The sequence below is a fragment of the Muscardinus avellanarius genome (genome assembly GCF_963383645.1).
Source record: "Muscardinus avellanarius genome assembly, chromosome: 1".
Classification (NCBI taxonomy): domain Eukaryota; kingdom Metazoa; phylum Chordata; class Mammalia; order Rodentia; family Gliridae; genus Muscardinus; species Muscardinus avellanarius.
The window spans coordinates 36,416,858-36,439,335 of NC_137786.1; the positions used below are offsets into that span (position 1 = coordinate 36,416,858).

General features: G+C 37.1%; 1 protein-coding gene across 2 annotated transcripts in view; it reads right to left on the reverse strand.

Annotated features, from left to right (window-relative positions):
• Window positions 1-22,478, reverse strand: part of C6 (complement C6) — a gene marked incomplete at both ends in the record, with an annotated part of 70,428 nt that overhangs the window by 28,484 nt on the left and 19,466 nt on the right. For both annotated transcript variants that reach the window (XM_080703580.1, XM_080703579.1), the window contains 3 exons: window positions 6,100-6,222; window positions 10,975-11,215; window positions 17,697-17,897. In XM_080703580.1, coding sequence (XP_080559706.1) covers window positions 6,100-6,222; window positions 10,975-11,215; window positions 17,697-17,897 — 565 coding nt within the window. The remainder of the gene's footprint in view (window positions 1-6,099; window positions 6,223-10,974; window positions 11,216-17,696; window positions 17,898-22,478) is intronic.

Below are 22,478 nucleotides of genomic sequence, written 5' to 3' on the forward strand. Positions count from 1 at the left end.
TTGAACTTGTGATCCTCTTGCCTCAGCCTTCTAAGTAGCTGAGATAGGCATGTTCCACCACATCCATCTAGTGTCATTTTATCTATAGTGTATTTTTTTAATATAGTTTTTGTTCCATTTATTGGGATCTCTAATTTCTAATTTCTATGTATTAAATTATGTTTATGCCGGGTGTGGTGGCGCACGCTTGTAATCCCCATGCTTGGGAGGCAGAGACAGGAGGATCGTGAAGGTTCGAAGCCAGCTGCGTGCACTGGCTTAGGAGACCATGTTTCCAAATAAAATTTAAAAATGTAAAATTAGGTCTGGGAGTATAGCCCGGAAGTAGAAGGGCTTCCAGGAACCCCAGTACCACACACACACACACACACACACACACACACACACACACAACAAACAAACAAAAACTATGTTTATAATTCTACTTTCATTAGATTTTCCTTAATAATATCTGAATTTTATATGATTATTCATTTTATTTTCATAAAATTATATTTTGTACTTGCAGTAACAGATTTGTTCATAATTATAATGGTGACATTGCTCAACGTTTGTTTTTGTACTTTAGATTTGAAATCTTCCTTTTCCTTTAATTCTTGTATTAAATCTTTTTATCTTTGAGCTCTTGATTTATTGAATTAATATTCTTATTAAAACACTTTACTGCATGATAAGCTATTATGGAATCTGCATCCATTCCTGATTTATATTATTAAATTGTCTGTTTTGCCTGCTGTGTTTCTTTTTGCCTTCTTTTACTTTTTGCTATTGTAAGAATGTAGTTGTCAAGACAGTTTTCATTTTGGTTATGCATAACCCAAACATTTGTTATTATAAACCATCTGCATGCTTCATTTAAAAATTTTTATTATTTGCTGAGGTTTCCCCTCCATTATCTGGAGTTCCTAGTATTCCTCATAGTTCCGAGTTTGGGCATATTAGAGAAAACATGTGTCCCTTCTCTTTCTGTGACTGGCTGATCTCTCTTAACATAACATTCTCCAGGTCTTTCCATCTTCTTGTGAATGACATGATTTTGTTCTTTATAACTGAGTAGTATTCCTTTGTGTGTATTTCCCATAATTTTGCAATCCATTCATCTGTTCATGGAGATCTAGGTTGGTTCCATATTTTGGCTATTATGAATTGTGCTGTTATAAACATGGGTATGCACAGTTACTCTAGTTCTCTGATTTCAACCCGTTTGGACAAATACCCAGGAGAGGTATAGTTGGATCATATGGTGGATCTAGTCCCAGTTTTCTAAGGAATCTCCACACTGATCTCATAGCAGCTGAACTGGTTTGCACTCCCACCAACAGTGTAAAAGAGTTCCTCTTTCCTCACATCCTCGCCAGCATTTGTTGTTATTTGATATCTTTATGCTTGCCACTCTGATTAGGGTTAGATGGAATCTCAGAGTAGTTTTGATTTGCATCTCCCTGATGGCTAATGATGTTGGATATCATTTCATGTACCTATTGGCCATTTGTATCTCTTCATTTGTGAAGTGTCTATTCAGTTCAGTTGACCATTTCTTGATTGGGTTATTTGATTTGCCAGTGTAGAGCCTTTTGAGCTTTTCATATATTCTGTATATTAGCTCTCTATCAGAGAGGTGGCTGGTAAAGATCTTCTTCCATTCTGTAGGCTTTCTCTTTAGGTTCTTTATGCTTTCCTTTGATGAGAAGAAACATTTTAGTTTGATGCTATCCCACTTGTCAATTCTTGCTTTAATTTCCTGTGCTTTGGAGGTCTTGTCAAGAAATGAAGGATAGGAGAGAAAGAAGGCTGAGGTTGATTAATGGAGGACCTACATCTGAATATGTGTAAAAGTATGAATGTAGCAAGGTTAACTTGGACACTCATTGTTTGGAGGGGGAAGGGGAAACGGTGAGAGGAGAGGGTACCAAGCACAGTCTGAATATATGTCATTTTTAATATTATCCACATAAACATAAAAAATAAATTTTAAAAATTATTATTATGGTAAATATAATATTTTTATTTGTTCCTTGTCCATCTTTCTCATGAGAGTGTAATATTTAAATTGGGGAGCTATTGTGATTCCCCTTCCATTTGCTCTGAGAAACTGAGTAGCAGTCAGTCAGGCAAAGTAAGCGAATAAGAGAAGTTTACATAGAGTAAGGAGGTGTGTGTGTGTGTGTGTGTGTGTGTGTGTGTGTGTGTGTGTATTACTAGGGTTAGAATCAGGGCCATCAGGGCCTTCGACCTCTGGGTCACACCCCAAACCTTATTTTATTTATTTGGAAACAAGGTCTCTAAGTTGCTGAGAGCCTCACTAAATTGCTGAAGCTGGCTGTGAACCTATGATCCTCCCATCTCAGCCTCCCAAGCACTGGTATTACCAGCGTGTTCTACCACACTAGGCCCATAAGGAGTTATTTATAATGGCATGGCCCAGGCAAGAATGTGACTTGTTCAGGAGAGGCCACAAAGTTTAGCCCTGCAGAGAGAGAAGCAGGAGCTTATCCTTAATGCCATGTCAAACCATGGCATGTTTAAAGCAGGAGAGTTTCATGAACAAAATTTGCCATGGAAAATATTTCCCTTACAGCAGTGTGTAGGACAGACTTGAAAAAAGGCAAGGTAACAGCACTGAAACAATGAACGGAGGGTGTGTCCACAAAAAGAAAGAGATGACAACAGCTTGTTGAGGTATCCAGGAGGTAGACTGGATTGTACATGGTTACTTATTGGGTCTGGAGGATAGAAAGAAGGCAAAATCAGAGGCAATTCCCAGGCTACTGGCTCAGTTGATAGTGGATGGTAATGACATTCAGCAAGATTGGGAATGTTAAAGGAGAGGGTAGCAAAGAGAAGCCAATAGCTGATGGTCACTCTGCTCCTCTCACCATAAACATCACATTTAACCTTCAAAACAATCCTGTTAGACTCAAAAGGAAAGACCACACTGTTAGTGGTGGTAGCCACTTGATAAGGGAAAGAACATAGTGGTGCACTCAGGAAGAGTTGCTTGGTGGATGACTGGTGTTGGAGATCAGGAGAGGTGTCTGTGTTGGGGATTAGGAGGTAAGAGTGAAAGCCCAAGGGCAATGGCTGAATGTCTGGGAAGGCAGAAGATCATCCTGCAAACCCTGACCTGTGTCTTCTTTCTTCAGGAGTTTGGCCTGGATTCTCTCTTTTTCTCTATTTGTCCAAGTCTTCTGCTATTTTTAGTGTATAGCCTCAAAATAGTGCTGCTCACAAAACCCGATATATTGTTTTTCTTTTAACAATTTTTTATTGAACATAAATAGTATACATTTAAACTATATTTGGTGCCCTCTCCCCCCCGCCCCCGTTTTCCCTTCCCCCCTCCCACCAATGGTTGTCCAGGTTAACCATGTCTTATTCATAATTTTACACATGTTCAGGTGTAGACCCTCATTAATCAAGATCAGCCTTTCTCCTCTCCTATCTTTCCATTCAAACTTAGCTAGTATTTCCCCTCTAATATCTGGAGTCCCACTGGTATCCTTTGTGTTTCCTAGTTTGGGCATATTAGAGGAAACATATGTATCTTCTTCTGTGCTTGGCTGATCTCACTTAACATAATGTTCTCCAGGGCTTTCCATCTTCTTGCAAATGATATAATTTTGTTCTTCTTTATGGCTGAATAGAATTCCATTGTGTGTATTTCCCACAGTTTTGCAATACATTCATCTGTTGCTGGTGATCTGGGTTGGTTCCATATTTTGGCTATTACAAATTGTGCTGCTATGAACATAGGTATGCATATGTTGCTGTATTTTTCTGAATTCAACCCCTTTGGAAAGATACCCAGGAGTGGTATAGCTGGAGCATATGGTGGATCTATTCCCACCTTTCTTAGGAATCTCCACACAGATCTCCATAGTGGTTGAACTAGTTTGCATTCCCACCAACAGTGTAAAAGAGTTCCTCTTTCCCCACATCCTCGCCAGCATTTGTTGTTTGATTTCTTTATGCTTGCCACTCTGACTGGGGTTAGATGGAATCTCAGTGTAGTTTTGATTTGCATCTCCCTGATGGCCAGTGATGAAGAACATCTTTTCATGTATCTATTGGCCCTTTCTATCTCTTCTTTTGTGAAGTGTCTATTTAGTTCATTTGCCCATTTCTTGATTGGGTTGTTTGTTTTGCTAGTGTAGAGTCTCTTTGTATATTCTGGATATTAGCCCCCTATCAGAATGGTGGCTGGTAAAGATCCTTTCCCATTCTGTAGGCTTCCTCTTTAGGTTATTGATAGTTTCCTTTGATGAGAAGAAACTTTTTAGTTTGATGTTATCCCACTTGTTTATTCTTGCTTTAATTTCCTGAGCTTTGGAGGTTTTGTTGAGAAAGTTACTGCCTGTGCCAATATGTTGTAGTGTTGAACCTATGCTCTCCTCTACTAACTTCACAGTCTCAGGTCTAATTTCTAAGTCTTTGATCCATCTTGAGTTGATTCCTGTGTTTGGTGAGATATAGGGGTTTAGATTCATCTTTTTACAAATGGTTAGCCAGTTCTCCCAGCACCACTTGTTGAAAAGGTTGTCTTTTCTCCAGCGTATGTGTTTGGCCCCTTTGTCAAAGATTAATTGACTAAAGATGTGTGGGTTTGTTTCTGTATCTTCTATTCTAATCCACTGGTCAGTATATCTCTTTTTGTGCCCGTACCATGCTGTTTTTACTACTATTGCTCTATAGTATAGTTTGAAGTCTGGGATTGTAATGCCTCCTGTATGTTTCTTATTATTGAGAATTGCTTTGGCTATTCTAGGTCTTTTCTTTCTCCATATGAAGTTCATGATTGATTTTTCTAGGTCTCTGAAGAATGTCACTGGTATTTTAATGGGAATTGCATTAAACCTATAGATCAGTTTTGGCAGAATGGCCATTTTGATGATATTTATTCTGCCTATCCATGAGCACGGGAGATCTTTCCATCTTCCAAGGTCTTCTTCAATTTCTTTCTTTAATGTTTTATAGTTTTTGTTGTAGAGGTCTTTTACATCTTGTGTTAGGTTTATTCCTAGGTATTTTATTGGTTTTGAGGTTATAGTGAATGGAATTGTTTTCTTTGTTTCTTTCATTGTGGATTCATTGTTGGCATAAAGAAAAGCCACTGATTTCTTTAGGTTGATTTTGTATCTTGTGACTTTGCTGAATTGGCCAATCAGCTCCAGAAGTCTTTTGGTTGAGTTCTTTGGGTCTTCCAGATAAAGGATCATGTCATCTGTGAATAAGGATAATTTTAATTCCTCTCTTCCTATGTGAATTCCTTTGATTTCCTTCTCTTGTCTGATTGCTGCAGCAAGAGTCCCAAGGACTATATTGAAAAGGAGTGGTGATAGTGGGCATCCTTGTCTTGTTCCTGACTGTAGCGGAAATTCTTGCAGTTTTTCCCCATTCAATATAATGTTGGCTTTGGAAAACCCGATATATTTTTATCTTGATTCCCATCAGCCCATTTTCTTCTGCCTGAGGTACTTTTGTAGCCTATAATCCCAGTACTTGGGAGCCTGAGACAGGAGGCTCTCATGTTCAAAACCAGCTTCCACAACTTAGTGAGGCTCTCAGTAACTTAGCGAGATTCTGTTTCCAAATAAAAACAGGACTAGGGGTATAGCTTGGAAGTAGAATTCTCCTTAGTTCAATCTTTAACACCACAAAAAATAAAAAACAAAACAAACAAACAAAAAGACAAAACAAAACAAAAACCCAAACCAAAAAAAAAACAAACCTGTTCTAGACTCTTATCAGTTGATAGTGTGTAGTTTTAATGACTGTTCATTTACATCCTTACTTTGTAAGTTTTTAAATAGGGAAGTCTAGTTCATAATCATATTTACCTAATCCCTGATACTAAGCTCTGCATATGGGAGAAACAATGTTTATTACGTTGAACAGTCTCAGGAAGAGAAAGAAAACCTTTACTTTTCTACTTTTAAGTAATGCCAACATTTTTTTTTGCACCTTCTCTCCTACCACATGCAGGGTTCTGAGGCAAATAAATAAGCGAAAATTTAAAAACAACAGTCAGGTGAAATGAGGCTTAAATTGCAGGAAGCCACAGGACACACTGGACCAGCGGCATGGAGGGAAGTCAATTACCTTCATACTTTTCTGACAGCTTGTTAGTGGTGCACCGGTGTTCCACTTTTTTTTTCGTAACAAAAACGAAGCGTTTCTTTGTTACAACACAGACACAATTTTGGGATTCTTCTTCTGTTAAACCTAAGTAATGGAATACAAACAAAACTTACTGAGAATGCACTGCAGAGAATTCAAAGATAAGGAGCATGAAGTTCTGGTCTCTTTGGACATAGATACCATCTCTCAGCCTTTGTGCTCACTACGTTCTTCTCATTTTAAGCATCACATTGATTTAATCTTCACAACAATCCTATTTTAGGCTAAAAAGTAAAGGCTACAGTATTAGTGGCAAGAACTACCTGATCAGGGAGAGAACATCTACAGACATCTACAAAGAGATGCTTAGTAAACAGTTTGTAGTGGAAGAGATGTCTGGGTTGGGGATTAGGATATAAATATATAAATATGAGTCCCCATAGAAAGCTTTAGTACAGATTCAATCCTGCATAGGCCAGAGATGACTCTGAACAGAAGAGGTGTCTGAGCCAGGCTTGGGACACACACTAGTAATCTCAGTACTTGGGAGGCTGAGGTAGGAGGATCACAGGTTCAAAGCAAGTCTCAGCAACTTAGTCAGACTCTCAGCAACGTAGTAAGACCCTGTTTCAAAACAAAAATTTAAAAAGGGCTGGGGTATAGCCTGAGGGTACAATGTCTCCAGATTCAATACTCCACCACAAAAAAATAAAAAAGATATTGTGAGTCCCTGTCATCTTCCACACTGACTTTAGGAAGCAGCTGTGGGCCACTATGGCCCTACCTGGGGGATCCTGTCAGCCTCCTCGGTCACCTTCACCTCTGGCCACTGGACACAGTGGGCCTCTCAACCTCTTCCCTCTGTGCACTGCTGCAGTGCAGCCCTGCAGCTCAACAGACTCAGATAGCTTCTGTTCAGTTTCTCATCATAAGGCCTGCTTCCTAAGCCACCGCTGATCTGTGAGACCGAATCTACAGCACCTGTCCCTGACATCCAATGTAAACCCTGGCCAGCTCTCCTTCCCCGAGCACTTCTTTCCTTACTGTTCTGTGTGTCTTCTTCTGCATGTAGCTACTCACTCCCCTTCCCTCCAAACTCTACTTACTTTAATCATAGAGATTCTGACATCCTCGCTTAGGAAATTTCCGCCTCCTCCCTGACTCATCATCTGGACACAGACTGTATGGGATGTTGTTTCCTCTTGTCTCTGGGGGAGGGGGTTGCCACCTCATTCCCTCCCCCTTCACAGGTGGTTTCTGGGACTGGCTCTTTCCACTTTCCCAGGCTGTTTATACTGGATGCCTGCCCATGGTATTATGTGTTTCACATGAATCCTTAGGCTCCAGGGCTCTGGTCTGGTGGTGCAGCTCTAACACCTCCAATCCTCACTGTGGTCCTTTCCCAAATCCCAGTGACCATTCTTTGGAGATTTTGACACCTGAGTCACGCCCACCACGATGCCTGTGGTCATTCTCAGTGACCTCAAAATCTACATGTGCATGGAACACAGCAGGGAAACATCTGGCACATCTGTGAGCTGGATGGGTGCCACCTCTTCAGGGATTTGGAGGAGAGTCCATGTCTGCTTTTTCTTAACAGCTCAACAAGCTCCCTGACTCACTTCCAGAAGCATCAAAGTTAAAATCCAGGCCTTTTGAGATTTTGTTGAAAGTTGCTTTGCAAAATACAAGCATGTGAGTGATACAACTGTTAATACAAGCGCTTCAGCATCTTACAGCAAAGTACTTTATTACATACTAATATTTAGGAGTGCTGGTTACAAGAGGCAGGGAAGGGTATTTTTAGAGCTCAAGCTACCAATCGAGTGTGATGCTGAAGATGGAAATCAGACAGCACAGACCTTTGAAAAATGAGGCTGGTTGATGTGAATTGGGTCTGCCTTCTTTATAGTTTTTTTTTTTAATTTTTTTCTTGTAGTTTGACACGTTTGAAGAGATGTATTATTAGTTGGGATTAAAAAAAAATCGTTCTTTTGAAGCCCTCATGTTTACCTTGTATTTTCAACTCTAACAAAAAAAGATGGCTATTTTAATCTGGCTGAATAAATATGGTTTGTTTTTCTTCTGGGAGCACTATTTTTATAAGTGGGTCAATCAAACATTGAGGCCATACTAGGAATTTAATGCAATTATAATGCACAGTCCCTTTTCTTCTTCTTTCATGAGATGTTTGTTATTTGTAAGTGAAAATTAAATTTGTGTCCAGTCAATTAATGATAGCATGCTGAACTGACTATAAATATAATTTCAGATTTTAAGGTCTATAGGTGAATCCTAAAAAAGGCTATAAATCTCATTAGTGGTGTTGGACATAGAGTGATCAAAATATCAGGGTCTCCTCAGTGAATTTCCTTTTATTTATAATTATTACTTTCATACTTTTATTGGTGTATTATATAGTCTACAAGCTTTTTCTTCCTCCAAGGTAGGTAGGGCCAACTGCTGCCTGGCCTCTGTCTAGATGAATTCAGAAACTTCTGGATGGTGTGGAACCTGGGCTCTCACACCTGAGTGTCCCTCCGCTGGGCCACAGGGCTTAGAATTTTGGGATCTCTGAGTTTCTCTGAGCAAACCAATAGTGTTAGTCAAAATATCATACTGCTAAATAATGGGGTGAATAATTTTTCACCTCAAATTCAGAGTAGAAGATGTTCCCAACAAAAGAATTTTAAAATTACCACCGTGTATATTATGATATTTAATTGCTTAATGTTTTCACAGTATTCTTGAAGTTCTTTTCACCTTGCATACTGAAGAAATGTCAACTTTTATTCAAGATTTTAGCATGACTATGGGACACTGAACAAGAGAGGAATAAATCAAGAGATGCAAATAAAAAGGAATTGAATTTTTACTTTATTCTTCTTGAGGGAGAGAAAGTACTATGAAATATTTGAATACTTTTTCAAAATTAATGGCAAAGGGTATAAAACTTATTGAACAAAGTGCAACAAAACTGAGTCTATTCTCTAGTTTTATCTATGTCTAAGAGAGAAAAGTTGAAAGGGAGAAAAGAGAGGAGGCAAGAATATATGCTCATCTTGTGTGTGTGTTTGTGTATGTATGGGTATGTTTTTCTAGTGGTTTCACACATCTCAAACTCTCTATTTTTTCCTTTATTATTTCCTTCTGACCTGATTTAGGAGGGTTGTATGAGTCTAGAAATTCATTAATTTCTTCTAGATTTTTCTATCTTTTAGGTAGTAAAATTTCAAAATAGCTCTCGATTTTCATGATGTCCATGGTGATAGACCCCCTTTCATGTCTTATTTTATTACTTTGGGTTATTTCTTTTTCTTTATTATTTATTTCTGTTTGTTCATCTCTACCTCTGTTTATAGAGAAAGACAAGGAAGGTAAGAATGTTTTAGTAGGGAAGTATGGCCTGTCATTCTTCATTTTGGTTATAGGGCATCAACTATTGAAATACTGATTAAAGATCCATATAACCCTTTGGCCAGATCTCTACACATTTGCTTTAAATTCCTAAGTATCCTCATCAAATGGGAAATGATTGTTGGGTTATAACAGCAGTGAGCAAACTAATTTTATCTGAAGGATGAAGTGAGACTAAGACAAGGGCCAAGCATTTCCCCTAGCTGTATTTGATCAGTGCAAATGCTGATGCTGCTCAGAGTGTAGAGACATCAGATTCATCATGCAACCATTGCTTCAGTGGAACAGATAATGGAATAAATTAAAAGAGGCAGGCAGTATGGAAGGCTGTCATAGCATACTTTATTTTGGATTTTAGTAAACATGCCAGGTAAAAATTTTTTAAGACCTTACTGAAAACCCTCTGGAAACTATCCTTTCCTCTTTTCTAGGAAGCAGATCATGAAGGATCTTAATATTTGGAAAAGCTCAGGGTAGCCATATTAAACATTAGTATTTGCCATAATGAGACAAAATAATAGAGTGGCTTAAATTCTATTAACTTCAGGACTGGTCCATTATTGTGTTTTAAAATAAGTTTCTGGTTTATTTTGTATAAGAGTTTAGTTATGAAAACTTTTGATTTATTTAGTGGAATTTGGTCTGGTTCTGGCTAGTACCCAGTTTCCTAATTTTGTTCTCAAGAGACACCTAATATATCATCACAAGGACTCCCTGTCATTTCACATAGGATCCTGAAAACAAATATATAATTAATATTAGCAGTTTCTGATAATTTATAAGGAACTAAGATGTTTGGTCTATATTGCTCTTTTACATGCAAACAAAAGAATATCTGCTCTAAGTTTCAATACACAAAGGGTAACCTTTAATAAAAAAATACCTCACATATGGTTTCTGGTTTTATCACCAGTTTTGCATATCTGGTCCTCGGTAGATTTGTCTCTTGTGAAATTCTTAATTGTTCTTTTATCTTATGCCTTTGACTTCTACTTAAAATCATTAAGAGAGAATGATTGCTACCAAATTTTCTATAAATTTTTGCTCTATACAATTATCTACAAAATAAAGGCTATAAACAATCTTTCTTTAGATTTATTCTAGGACAACTTTGTTTCCCTTGAAGTATTGGCAAGCAACTTTCTTTTTAAGTAACCACTGCCATATAGCTTAAGACATCCCAGATGCCAGAAAATTCAGAGACAAAGGCAATGTCTAATCACAGGGGTTAAGCCTACTTATTTTTTTCTTCTTCATTATTCCTAATTTTCTATTTTTACCTTATTTATGTGTGTGCCTTTTTATTGTTTTTCATAATCATTTTAGAAATAAAACACTTACATAAAGCCAAAGAAGAATGAAATGAGGAATAGGAGAAAAAAATGTATTGCATGTGATTGTACCTGTTAGAAAAAAAAGAGAGAGCTGAGGAAGAAATACCTGAATTCTGCAGCTCCTCACGGCTGAACTGGTAGAGAAGGTCATACACACCCCCCAGGGAGCCAGAAGTGAAGTAGTGTGTCCCGAACTCGTCAAAGATCCGGCTGTACAAAGCAGAGTTGTATTCTAAAGGCAGATGGTTAAGTGCTTTCAAAAAGACATCAGAAAGCTGCAGCTCCTCAGCTTTCATCGTGAAGTTTAAGACTTTTATCACTTTATGGATCCTAATAAAACTTGAATCCTAAATGAAAGTGACAAAAAGAGTGAAATAAAAACATAAAAGGAAAATTAAAGGTAATGAAAGCATGATGTTATCAGGCATATAAATGTCAACAATTTATCATTAGCTTCATGTCTACCATAGTACAAAAACAACTGTAACTCCTGATTGTATGTTCTCACATATAAAATTGTGATTTTCCTTTTATAGTCCAGCATATTTTCCTGAGATGTTTACAGTGCTAAATGAATGAGATTATCTCAATAATGTAAACATATGTTCTCTACCAAAGAAGAGACCAACGATCAAATAGTCATTTTCTATTGATTGCCAATTATGGCTGCATCCCACTGAGTTTTTATTTATAATACCTTTCAAATGCAAATAATTAAGAAGAGTTCCTGTAAAGATTCAACTGAAAGATTTTCAACTGAGATACAAGTTTTAACTTCATTACAAAATGAAAAAAGCATTTAAATTCTCTAGGCTTCTGCTGTGCAATGATTAGATGAGGACTAATTAGTACAACCACTTTGGAGATCAGTATGAAATTTTCTTCAAAGGTTAGGAATGGAACCACCATATGACCATCACTACTTGATGTCTTTACAAAAGAATTAAAATCAGAATATTATAGTGATACATGCATATTCAGGTTTATAACAGCACAATTCACCATACCCAAATAATGGAATCAAAGTAAGTATATGTCAAGAGATAAATGGATAACAAAAAGAAAACACTCTATACACACATGATGGAATCTTAATTATAAAGAAAAAATTATGTCATTTGAAAAATAGATAAAACTAGAGAATATTGTGCTAAGTGAGAAAAGCCAGTAGCAGAAAGTCAAAGGTAATATATTTTCTTTTATATGTGGAAACTAGAAAATAGGAAACAAAAGGGACCTCAGAAAAATTAAGAAAGACCAGTAGAAAAATGAAAGAAGTTTTGGGGAAAGTTGGGAAAAACAGAATCTATTAAATAAGGATGTTATTAAAATAATTCTATGCCCATACATGAAGATATTGCTACCACTTTCACTAATATATATGGAGAGTAGGGTGGGCAGGGCTGGGATCCAGAGGGAAATACACCAAGTTTTGTGAGCATATATGTATTTGTAGCACTTTGAACCTCACTATGATGTATAATTACAATACACCAATAAAAGTATAAAAATTAAGCGATATTATTCATATTCCTTCTCTTCCACCAATATTGCAGAAACATTTTTTTTTGTTGATTCTTAGAAAATTTACTTGTTTCATCATTTCTTATTATGTCAAGTTAACTTAGGATTGGATGGTTGATACTAGTTTAAAATCTTATTTCATTACTTGTTTTACACAGCCACTTATGTTTATGTGCAAATCCACCTGCACTGGCTTTAAAAATTAAATATTTTGTAATCCCAGAATTTGGGAGGCTGAGACAAAAGGATCTTGGTTTGCAGACAGCCTCAGATACTTAGTGAGTCCTTTTGCATCTCAGTAAGACCCTGCTTCAAAATAAAGAATAAAAAATAGAGCTGGGGGTATAGTTCAAAGACAGGATGCCCCTGGGTTCTGTCCCCAGTACTGCAAAAAAATGTATCTCACCTGCTCTCTCAATTTTAACAAATTGTAGTGTTTGAATAACAGTAACAGAGTGAGGACTATATTTTAGCAAAAAAAAAAAATCACAAAACTTTGTTGTAATATAATTGTTAAACGACAATCCTCCTGTGTGCTATAATTGTGGTACCTAATGACTGTTAATAGGAAAAAAAATCTCAAGGATCCAAAAAGCATCATTCCTCAGCACCACAAAATAACAGCAAAAAAAAAAAAAATCACCATTTTTTCTCACTCATTTCTTTTCTTTTCTTTCTCCTTTCTACTTTCTTGCCTTCAATTCACTTATTGCTTAGCTATCTCAGATACCGTAGAAATAGAAGTGAGCAAGGCAGATAGAGTTTATGCCCTTGCAGAGCTGACGTTCTGGTAGGTGCCCATTAATTCTATTTTTAACTTTACCACTTGAATTTTGTCATAGAACTATTGCTTTCAAAAGTTGGAGGGCTTTTTGCTTTTAGTAAGACACGCATGCATTCTCTGAGTATCTTAAGTGCCTGTTCTGGGAGGTTCAGTATATCCAATTTTCTCTAAAAACTGAAATGGAGAACACAAGTTAAACTTGGGTAATTTAACTTAGCACATGCACAGGCACGCTGTGCCACTCACTGGTGGTGGGATTCGGCTATTTTATATTAAGGAATTGCATTACAGTAGGATATTAAACCTTATATAGATTCCGTCATTTGTGAGATCTTGCTGTATTTTAATCACACTTCTGTGGCTTCAGTTTTGTACAGTAAACTGGAAAAGCACCAAATCCTACTTTGAAAAGATTATCTGTCCCAAATATGTCATCAGATCTGGGATCAACAAAATAAAGCATTTAGCTCAAGTGAAGGGCTTGGATTAATGCTCAAGAGAGGGGTGCACTCTTCTCACTCCTGGAAGACTAAGAGAGATGGTAAGAACATTTTCATGTAGACTGAGATTTCCTTATTCTGTTCAGATCTAGTAGAAGGTAATGGTCATGATATTGAATTGAATCATGAGGCTGATATTTTTTAAGTTAGAAATGGCTGCAATATAACAATATCATATATTACAACCTGTGTCTACTTTGGAGTAGACTATTAGGAGCAAAAAAATATTCATCTTCAGATGAGGTTTACATATATTATTTAGCATCTTTAAAACATTTGTAAACCATTATGTGATGCATATCATGAAGTCAGTACTGAGACCCACATTTACATCCTTTCAACATCTCCACTTTTCTCCCATCTTTGACTATATTTTAGGCATCTAGTCTTGGATTCTACATCAGATTGAGCCAACGGTTGCACTACTGCTATGCCAAGCATGGTGGTGAGCGCTATAATCCCAGTATTTGGATGGCTGAGAAAGGAGAATCACAGAGACAAGGCCAGCCTCAGCAACTTAGCGAGACCTCAGAAAATTAGCAATACTTTGTTTCAATAAAAATTAAATAAAAAGTCTGGGGATGTAGCTCAGAGATAAAATGCCCCTGAATTCAATCCCCAGTACCAAATGGAATAAAACACCATACCATACCATACATCGCCAGATTTGCATGCCTAGTATCAGTATTACTTCTACTGACTTGTTTTATAAACACAGTTTGGGGAATCTGTATAATCATAGTTCATTTGAAACTGGAATGATAATATATGCTATTAAAGAAATCTATATTGTTCTCATTGTTTTACATGCCCATATTACCAGAACTTTATTCTTTAAATATTTTTGAAATTATGATTAAATAAATGAATGATTAATAGCCTGATGTGTTAATTATGATTAACACCCTAATTTAGTGGATGAGAACAGTGGAAAAAATCAGATCATCTAAGCTCAGTTTCCAACTCTGGCATTTATTCACTGGAAGGTCAGTGAAAGTCACTGAATTTTTTTAGGGGGAGTAGGTAATGGTGCTGGGGATGGAATCCAGGGTGTCACACATGCTAGGCATACTGTCTACTGCTGAACTGCACCTTGAGCCATGCTTAGTTTCTTAGACTTAAATGCACTGCCTACCACATAGGTATTTGATAAATGTTTGTTGAATTAAAAATAAATGTATGAACTTCAATGTATTTATCTACAAAATGGTGCTTAAATATCAACTCTGATGATTAGCCAGGATTTATCTCAGGATAAACGAAATGCTTAGGAAGTATATATAAAGTATTATAAGTTCTCATCATATTACTGTGTGAAGGGATGAATGGTAACAATATAAAGGATTCTATGGTAAAGGCAGGTGGGGCCATACAAGGAGCACCCCAGGTTCTTATCTCAGTGGCTCCTGTGTTGGTTTCTATCTTCTCTATTGACTTCCTCTATCTCAGGTTCTATTATTTATTCATTTATTTATTTTTTGTGTGGTACTGGGGTTCCTGGAAACTCTTCTACCTCCGGGCTACACTCCCAGAACTATTTTATATTTTTATTTGGAAACAGGTTCTTTTAAGCCAGCGAGGCTGGCTTAGAACCAGCGCGATCCTCCTGTCTCTGCCTCCCAAGCACGAGGATTACAAGCGTGCACAACCATGCCCGGCTCAGGTTCTATTATTAAGAGCTCATTCTCCTTTTTCATCTCTTGGAAAAGAACAAATATTACTTAGAGTGGTGATCGTAGTAAAGAACAGACACTATTTTAAAAGACTTTTGCAATGTCTACAAATTTCTGGCAGAACTCTATTCCCTAATTCACTTGAGGTACAAGAAATATTTAAGAGATTTAATGTGCAATAATAGGATAAAAGATAAAGAAAGATGAACAAATATGTATCTTTACACATTAAAAGTGTTTCATGAGCTTCTGAAAAGATAAATAGGGGAAAATTCAATACTTAGACATTCCTGAACTCTAAGCATAAAAAAATGCAAATTTCCAGACAGAGGGAAAAAATTTTAAATTAGCTTTTCCAGTAACTTTCCTGTGCAATAATAGAAATTATAATACAGTGAAATGTCACCTGCTATCAAGAGAAGAGGACTTTGATGCAAACACTTGTAATCCCAGAGCTTGGGAGGCTAAGACGGGAGGATCGCACAGGTTCAAAGCCAGCCTCAGCTACTTAGTGAGTCTCTCAGCAACTTAGTGAGACCGTGGTTCCAAATAAATTATAAAATAGGGCTGGGGGTGTAGCCCGGAGGTAGAATGGCTCTGGGTTCCATCCCCAGTACCTCAGGACATTCTTTTATATTTATGGCTTAGAGAAAAGGCAAGCTATCCTAGATATATGTGGATTTAAATTGGGAACACATCTTGCATGTACCCTATCCGAGGTAAAGACTAGAAATGACAAATGAATGAGAACAGAGATCTTAGGAAAGGGAAGATACAAGGAGAGGAAATGGTGATACATACATCCAAATACACACAAAGATACAGCAGAAAGACTAATACAGACTGTGAATGTGGAAGCTGTGTTATGTGAGAAATACTTAAATAGCAAGTTTAAGAGTCAGAATAAATTACAAATCAGCACATATACTATTAAAACAAATACACAGCATTCCCTACAAATAACTTGAAATGCAAAGGTTTTTAACTATTTTACTAAAACTGCAGCGTTGGAAGCCAGTGAATAGGGAAGTGTATATGTTCTCAAGAAAAGGGTGAGAATGGCAGCTGGAACTTAAAAGTATAGTGGAGCTTCTTAAATGACTCACAAGACAAATGAGAATAGATAGAAATGTGACAGAAGCAGAAAAAGTGAGAAAATTAGAATACATACATGTGTTAAAACACAAGTGAAACAAAAAAATTTAAAATGGGAAGAATGCAATCAAATGTTTCAGTGCATATACTAAATGCAAGTTGGCTGAATTTCCCTAGAAAAGGCCCCAAATTGTCCTATTACTGAAAGAGACAGTGTTCTATTACATGTGGTTTATAAGAGCCAAATTATGGAACCAGCCCAGGTGTCTAAAAACATTAAAAAATGAACAAAAGTGTGGTATATGTACACAATGGAATTCTACTCAGCCATAAAGAAAAACAAAATTAGGTAATTTGCGGGAAAATGGATGAAACTAGAGAATATTATGCTAAGTAGTATCAGCCAGTCTCAGAAAGGCAAGGGTTATATTTTTTTCTGATATGTGGAAGATAGAGAGAAAATAGGAAACATAAGGAACTTTTGAAAAATATGGAGAGATCAGTAGAATAGTGGAAAGGGACTGGAGGAGGGAAATGGAGAGGGGAAACAGAGAATGGGTGAAGGAAACAGTTCAAATAATTGGGAATATAGGGAGCTGTTACTGTCAGTTTTGCTAGCATGTTCTGGTGTTCTGGGCGAGAGGAAGGTGTACAGGATGAGACTCAGAGGGAAGTATACCAGGAGTGTGTGCATGTATGTGTGTACCACATTGAACCTCACTATGATGTGTACTTGCAATTCACTAATAAAATTTTGTAAAAAAGAAACATCTATAAGAATATAAGAGAGAAAGGTGAAAATAGAACTCAACACAAAACAGTCAGCTGCAGAAAGGAAGCATCATCTGACATATTAACCTCTATAACTTTAAAGCTGAGATTTAACGATAAAAAAGTAAATCTGTTTTGGCTGGGCATGGTGCGAACACTTGTAATCCCAGCACTTGGGAGGCTGAGACAGGGTTCAAAGCCAGCCTCAGCTACTTAGTGAGTCTCTCAGCCACTTAGTGAGACCATGGTTCCAAATAAATTATAAAATAGGGCTGGGGGTGTGGCCTGGAGGTAGAATGCCTCTGGGTTCCATCCCCAGTATTGCAAAAAAAAAAAAAAAAAAAGTAAATCTGTTTTAGTGTGTGTTAGAAATCCTGCTAATAATGATATCAAAACTCTTCCTTTCTTCTTATTGCTTGATTACTTTAGCTGTTATTAATTTCCAAGGGAGAATAAGCAGATTAAAAACCATTTTTATTACCTTTTTGTGGGAGGCCTGAATGGCTTGTTTGAAGGCTGAGTTCTGTATGATGTTTTTGCTCTTCATAGAAGAATAAAAAATTGGTACATGAAAAGAGCTCCTCCCTGCATCCAACAATGAAGTTTTTTCATTGTTATTCTTCCCAAGATCACTTAAATCCTTGTAGAAATCTGTTTTAAAATCGTCATCTTCAGTTTTTACCTGGAAAAAAAAAACCCATATGAAATAAAACATAATGAGAAATACTGGGGCTTCTTGTAAATCTCTAATGGAATGACTACATTCAACAAGTATTTTTCAAGTATTATTAGGTAACAAGGGTAATGTTAGTCTTACACCCAGAGAACTAAGAGTTTAGTGGGGGAGAGAGATAACCAACCCCCAACACTTAATTCAATACATAAGTGTTGTGCTGCCAATGGGATTTCACAGATAAAAATGAGACACAGAGAATCTCAGTCAAAGAAATGACACCTAAATTCGGGTTTCAAGTAATGATAAGCAATGAGGACTATTTTTAGTCTGTCTGTGATGTTGGTGCCATGTCTGATGTAATTTAGGAGATATTTCAGAAAAGGAATCACTAGAAAGACAGGATAGGAATTGTCTGATCCTGCTTTAGCTCTATTCCCACTTCCTTTTCCTTATTGAGGTCTTGGGCTTTAGTACTCCACAGCCATGTCTGAGATGGAGGAAAAACAATCAGTTGGTTCTGCCTGGTAGGTGATTATAGTTTTCCTTGACTTGGTCTGGGAAGAAGAGAATACTGTGTTAAGGGTAGAGTAGGGTATTTTGCAAACAGTTAAGCTCCTGTTATGATTATGTTGATAAGAAGAAAACAGTAGATAATTTATTTTTTTTCAAAACTGACAAGTATTGCTTTATGGTAAAGACATCTGGTTTGCAATGGAAAAATATCTCTTCTTGTTTTAAAATACTCAATATTAAAATTCACTGAGAGACAAACCACATGTCACCATTAAGTAACTTGCAAAATTATCCAGGGAAAGAAGATAAAATAATCCAGCTGCAAGAGACCATTGCTTACCAGTAAAACATAGTCCAAAGTTCAGTGTTACTTTCAGAGTTTGCAATGCATGATAGCATTTAAAATATCCACAGAATGAAGCTTTTAGTTCATAACAGGGCAATAAGATCATGTAAAGTATAAATATAGCTGCTTACATTTTGTATTCCTTCTTTAAAACCTCAAGCTATAGATATTTTATTTTATGCACTAGCTTTCACACAAGAAAAGATTATCATCTTAAAGAAAAAAGATGTTAACATGCAAGGGGGCAGGTGGGTAGCTCAGACTTTTGTCTATAATCTGACTACATGTATTAGCAGAGAGGAGCAGGCTTCTGGGTGAGCAGTGGTAAAAAATTAAAACAGACTGGGAAATTGTGGCCAGGTCTTGAATGTTCTGCTAAAGTGTCTGGATTTCATTCTAAAGGCAAGATTTTGCATATAACAAACTCTTTATAAATATTAAGCAAATAAATGAAATATTCAGAGTGCCTATCAAATTTTCTTTGTGCAAAGATTGTGTTGCAAAGATATTTAGGAAGTAAATCAACAGAAGTTATTAAGCAGATAGAGGTAGGGAGAAGAAGGGAGAAGAGATAGCATAGAGGATGAAAGGAATGCTGTTCTGCAAAGGGAATACAGAAATCCAAGGCAACTTTTGAAAGCAGAGATGAGTTCTTTTAGTGATGTGCAAGGGACAGAAGATTAATTCCAGTTTTCCAGATTTTTTCAGAAAGAGATGTTAGCCAGAGGTGGGGAAGAGGTTTATTTCTTATTTCACATATTGTTGTAGATACTCCAGTGGAGCCCATCCCGGCTATCTGTGGATCAGGCACACTGATAACCTCCTGGAGCTCGATACGTATGAGCTGACACTTTTTGTTTTGTATGGGTGCATTATAATTATACATACTAGTGGGATTCATGTATGAATATGAATTCCCATGAATATGAATTCATACATGTATGTAACATAATTTGATTGATTTCATTCCCCAGTACCTCTTTCTTTCCTCCCTTAACCCCCCTCCACTCTAATGATCTCCCTTCTACTCCTAGGGAGATTACTGGGGATTGGACCCAGAGGAATTTTACCTCCGTGTTACACCCCTGGCCTATTTTATATTTTTATTTTGAAACAGGGTCTTGATTAAATTGCTGAAGCTATGAGAGAACACATGTGACCTTGATTTTCTGAGTCTGGCTTATCTCACTGATCATAATGTTCTCTACTTCTATCCATCACTCGTGGATGGCATAATTTCTTTTTGTGGCTGAATTGAGCTCCGTAGTTGACATATATGGCATTTTCTTTTAGTAATGTTTGAAGAAAGAAGGTGGGAGTGTAGAAAGAGCAGAAGAGAGTTGAGGGATGTGAGGATGGCGGGCATCTGGTGTCATCTCATTTCCTTTGGGCTAGAGACAGTACCTGAAGTTTTATATGGGATATGGGGAGGGGGGTGAGTTGAGTGCAGAGCTACTGAGGTTCCTCAGGGTTTTGTGGTGCAGTAAGAGAGTGCCTAGGCAGGTCAGTACATTGATAATAACTATACTCTATAGGCTGCGGGAGACAGCAAATGCTCAGCAGACAGCTGCAAAGTAGTGAACTGAGGAAAATGGAGCAGAATTCCCAAGTAAGCGATGTAACTCTGGGACCAGTACAGATTCTGACCATTACAAAGCCCTGTATTTAGCAGTTGGGGATTTCGAAGGGGTGTAATTCTAGTGTTATTGATAATATGACATCATTGGAAAGTCCCCACACAAACACAAAACAAAGAGATCAACACACACACACACACACACACACACACACACAAGCACACATGCACCGCTCATCTTTAATATGCTGATTGCAGAGATGAAATAATAGTTAATAACTTCACTCTTGACTTGAAGGACTTAGTGACCTCCCTACACAGTTCTTTGTATCTCTCTGAACAGATTTAACTCAGGGACCTGACTCCATATTTACCTCAGCTTTGGGCTGAAATATATTTTCATTGGGGCCATAGTTCCAGGAATCAGACTTGCTCTTTTTAACCAAGCCCCACCTTGGTTCCTTACTTTAAGATTGTTTTATAATTTTTCTAGAGACTAGAGCCTGAGGTCAGCATCAGTTTCTGTGATTGGGTTCCCATTTTAAGTAGATATGCTGTAATGCCATCTTGGAATTATAACATCACAGCCAAATCTATCCTGATGGGAAAAGTGCTGCACCTGATGTCTCAGTCCCACCATCTACTCGTCAGGGCTATCTGCTCTGACTCCTATTCTTCTATCTGTCCTAATGAGCTCTAATACTACAGAATGAAGAGGTCAGATCCCCAGTGCAATTCCTTTCCTGTTGTTTTCAGAAGGCATAGTTTAGATTTGGGCAGATGCCTGCTAAAAACATGAAGTAATAGATCAGTAAAAAGAAAAGCAATAGTTGGTGCCCTTGAATATGGTAACTTCCAAGTCATTTTTGCTTTTGTTTTGTGGCACCGGGGATTAAACAAGGGGTGTTCTGCCTCTGAGATATACCCCTCACTCTATTTTATTCTTATTTTGAAACAGGATCTCACTAAGTTGTTAAAGGCCTCCTTAAATTGCTGAGGCTGGCCTTGAACCCGAGATCTTCCTGTCTCAGCCTTTCAAGTACTGGGATTACAGGCATATGCCACTATATCCTGTTTGTAATTTCCAATCTTTTAAAAGAATCATAATGACCTTCCTGCAGCTGAATTATTATATCTCTTTAACACTGGAGAACTTTTAGAGCTGTATCGGTTGAACAATGAGTATATTTTGATTTGATAGAAGGCTTTCAGGCTGATTTCGTTATGTAACTTGGCATTCAGGATGGTGTGATCAAGTTATGTGAGTGAACTTGGTGTCTGTTGGTAAATGTATACAATCAGATCTCTGGGAGGAGTAAAACAGCCCTGAGTTTTCACATCATACCCCTTTTCCTAAAGTGTATATACTCCTATCATGGCTGATTTTAAGCTACCTACTTAAGCCCTGAATCCAAATTCAAGAGAAGGTATATAGTGACAAATTATACTTTCATGAATCAAATACAGTAGGAGATTCATGGCAGCAAATTATAGAAGACTTCAGGAAAGCAATACAATAGGTGTAAATAACTTTGAGAGCACAGAATAGTACAACATAGCAAAAGTAATTAAGAAGTGATACATTTTGGGTAATTATGATTTTTAAATGATATATTTAATTATGTAATTATATATTTATAATTTAATAATAGCTATGTTTAGCAATTAGCCTGTAAATTTCACAGCTCGCTTTTGTGAGCTGCTGGCTCAGCAGCTCTCTGGTGAACCTTACAGGTGATACTTTTTAAATAATAGTTTATGAAAGGCACTCAGAGCTTCCTTATTTTGCCCAGGTGTTAGGGTCTTTCTTGGTATTACTATCATTCTTTTATCTAACAGAGGCAGCATCAGGCTACAGGAGCCAGGAGAACCTAGGAGTTCCACGCCATTTAATTGTTGCATAACACTGAACAAATTGTTTAACTTAAGCGAGCCAAAATGTCGTATTAGTAAGATAGATATAAACAACTTTCTACTTGTCTGGGGAGGTTGCTATGGGAATCAAGTAAAAACTATGGAATTTGAAAACTCTAAAGAACTCTATAGACATAAAGTGTTATGTATCCCAAATTTGCCCTAATTTCATGTTCTGCATTTACCTTTTTACCTGAAAACTATATGAGTATAGGCAGTGTGTTTTTTATGGAGGGGG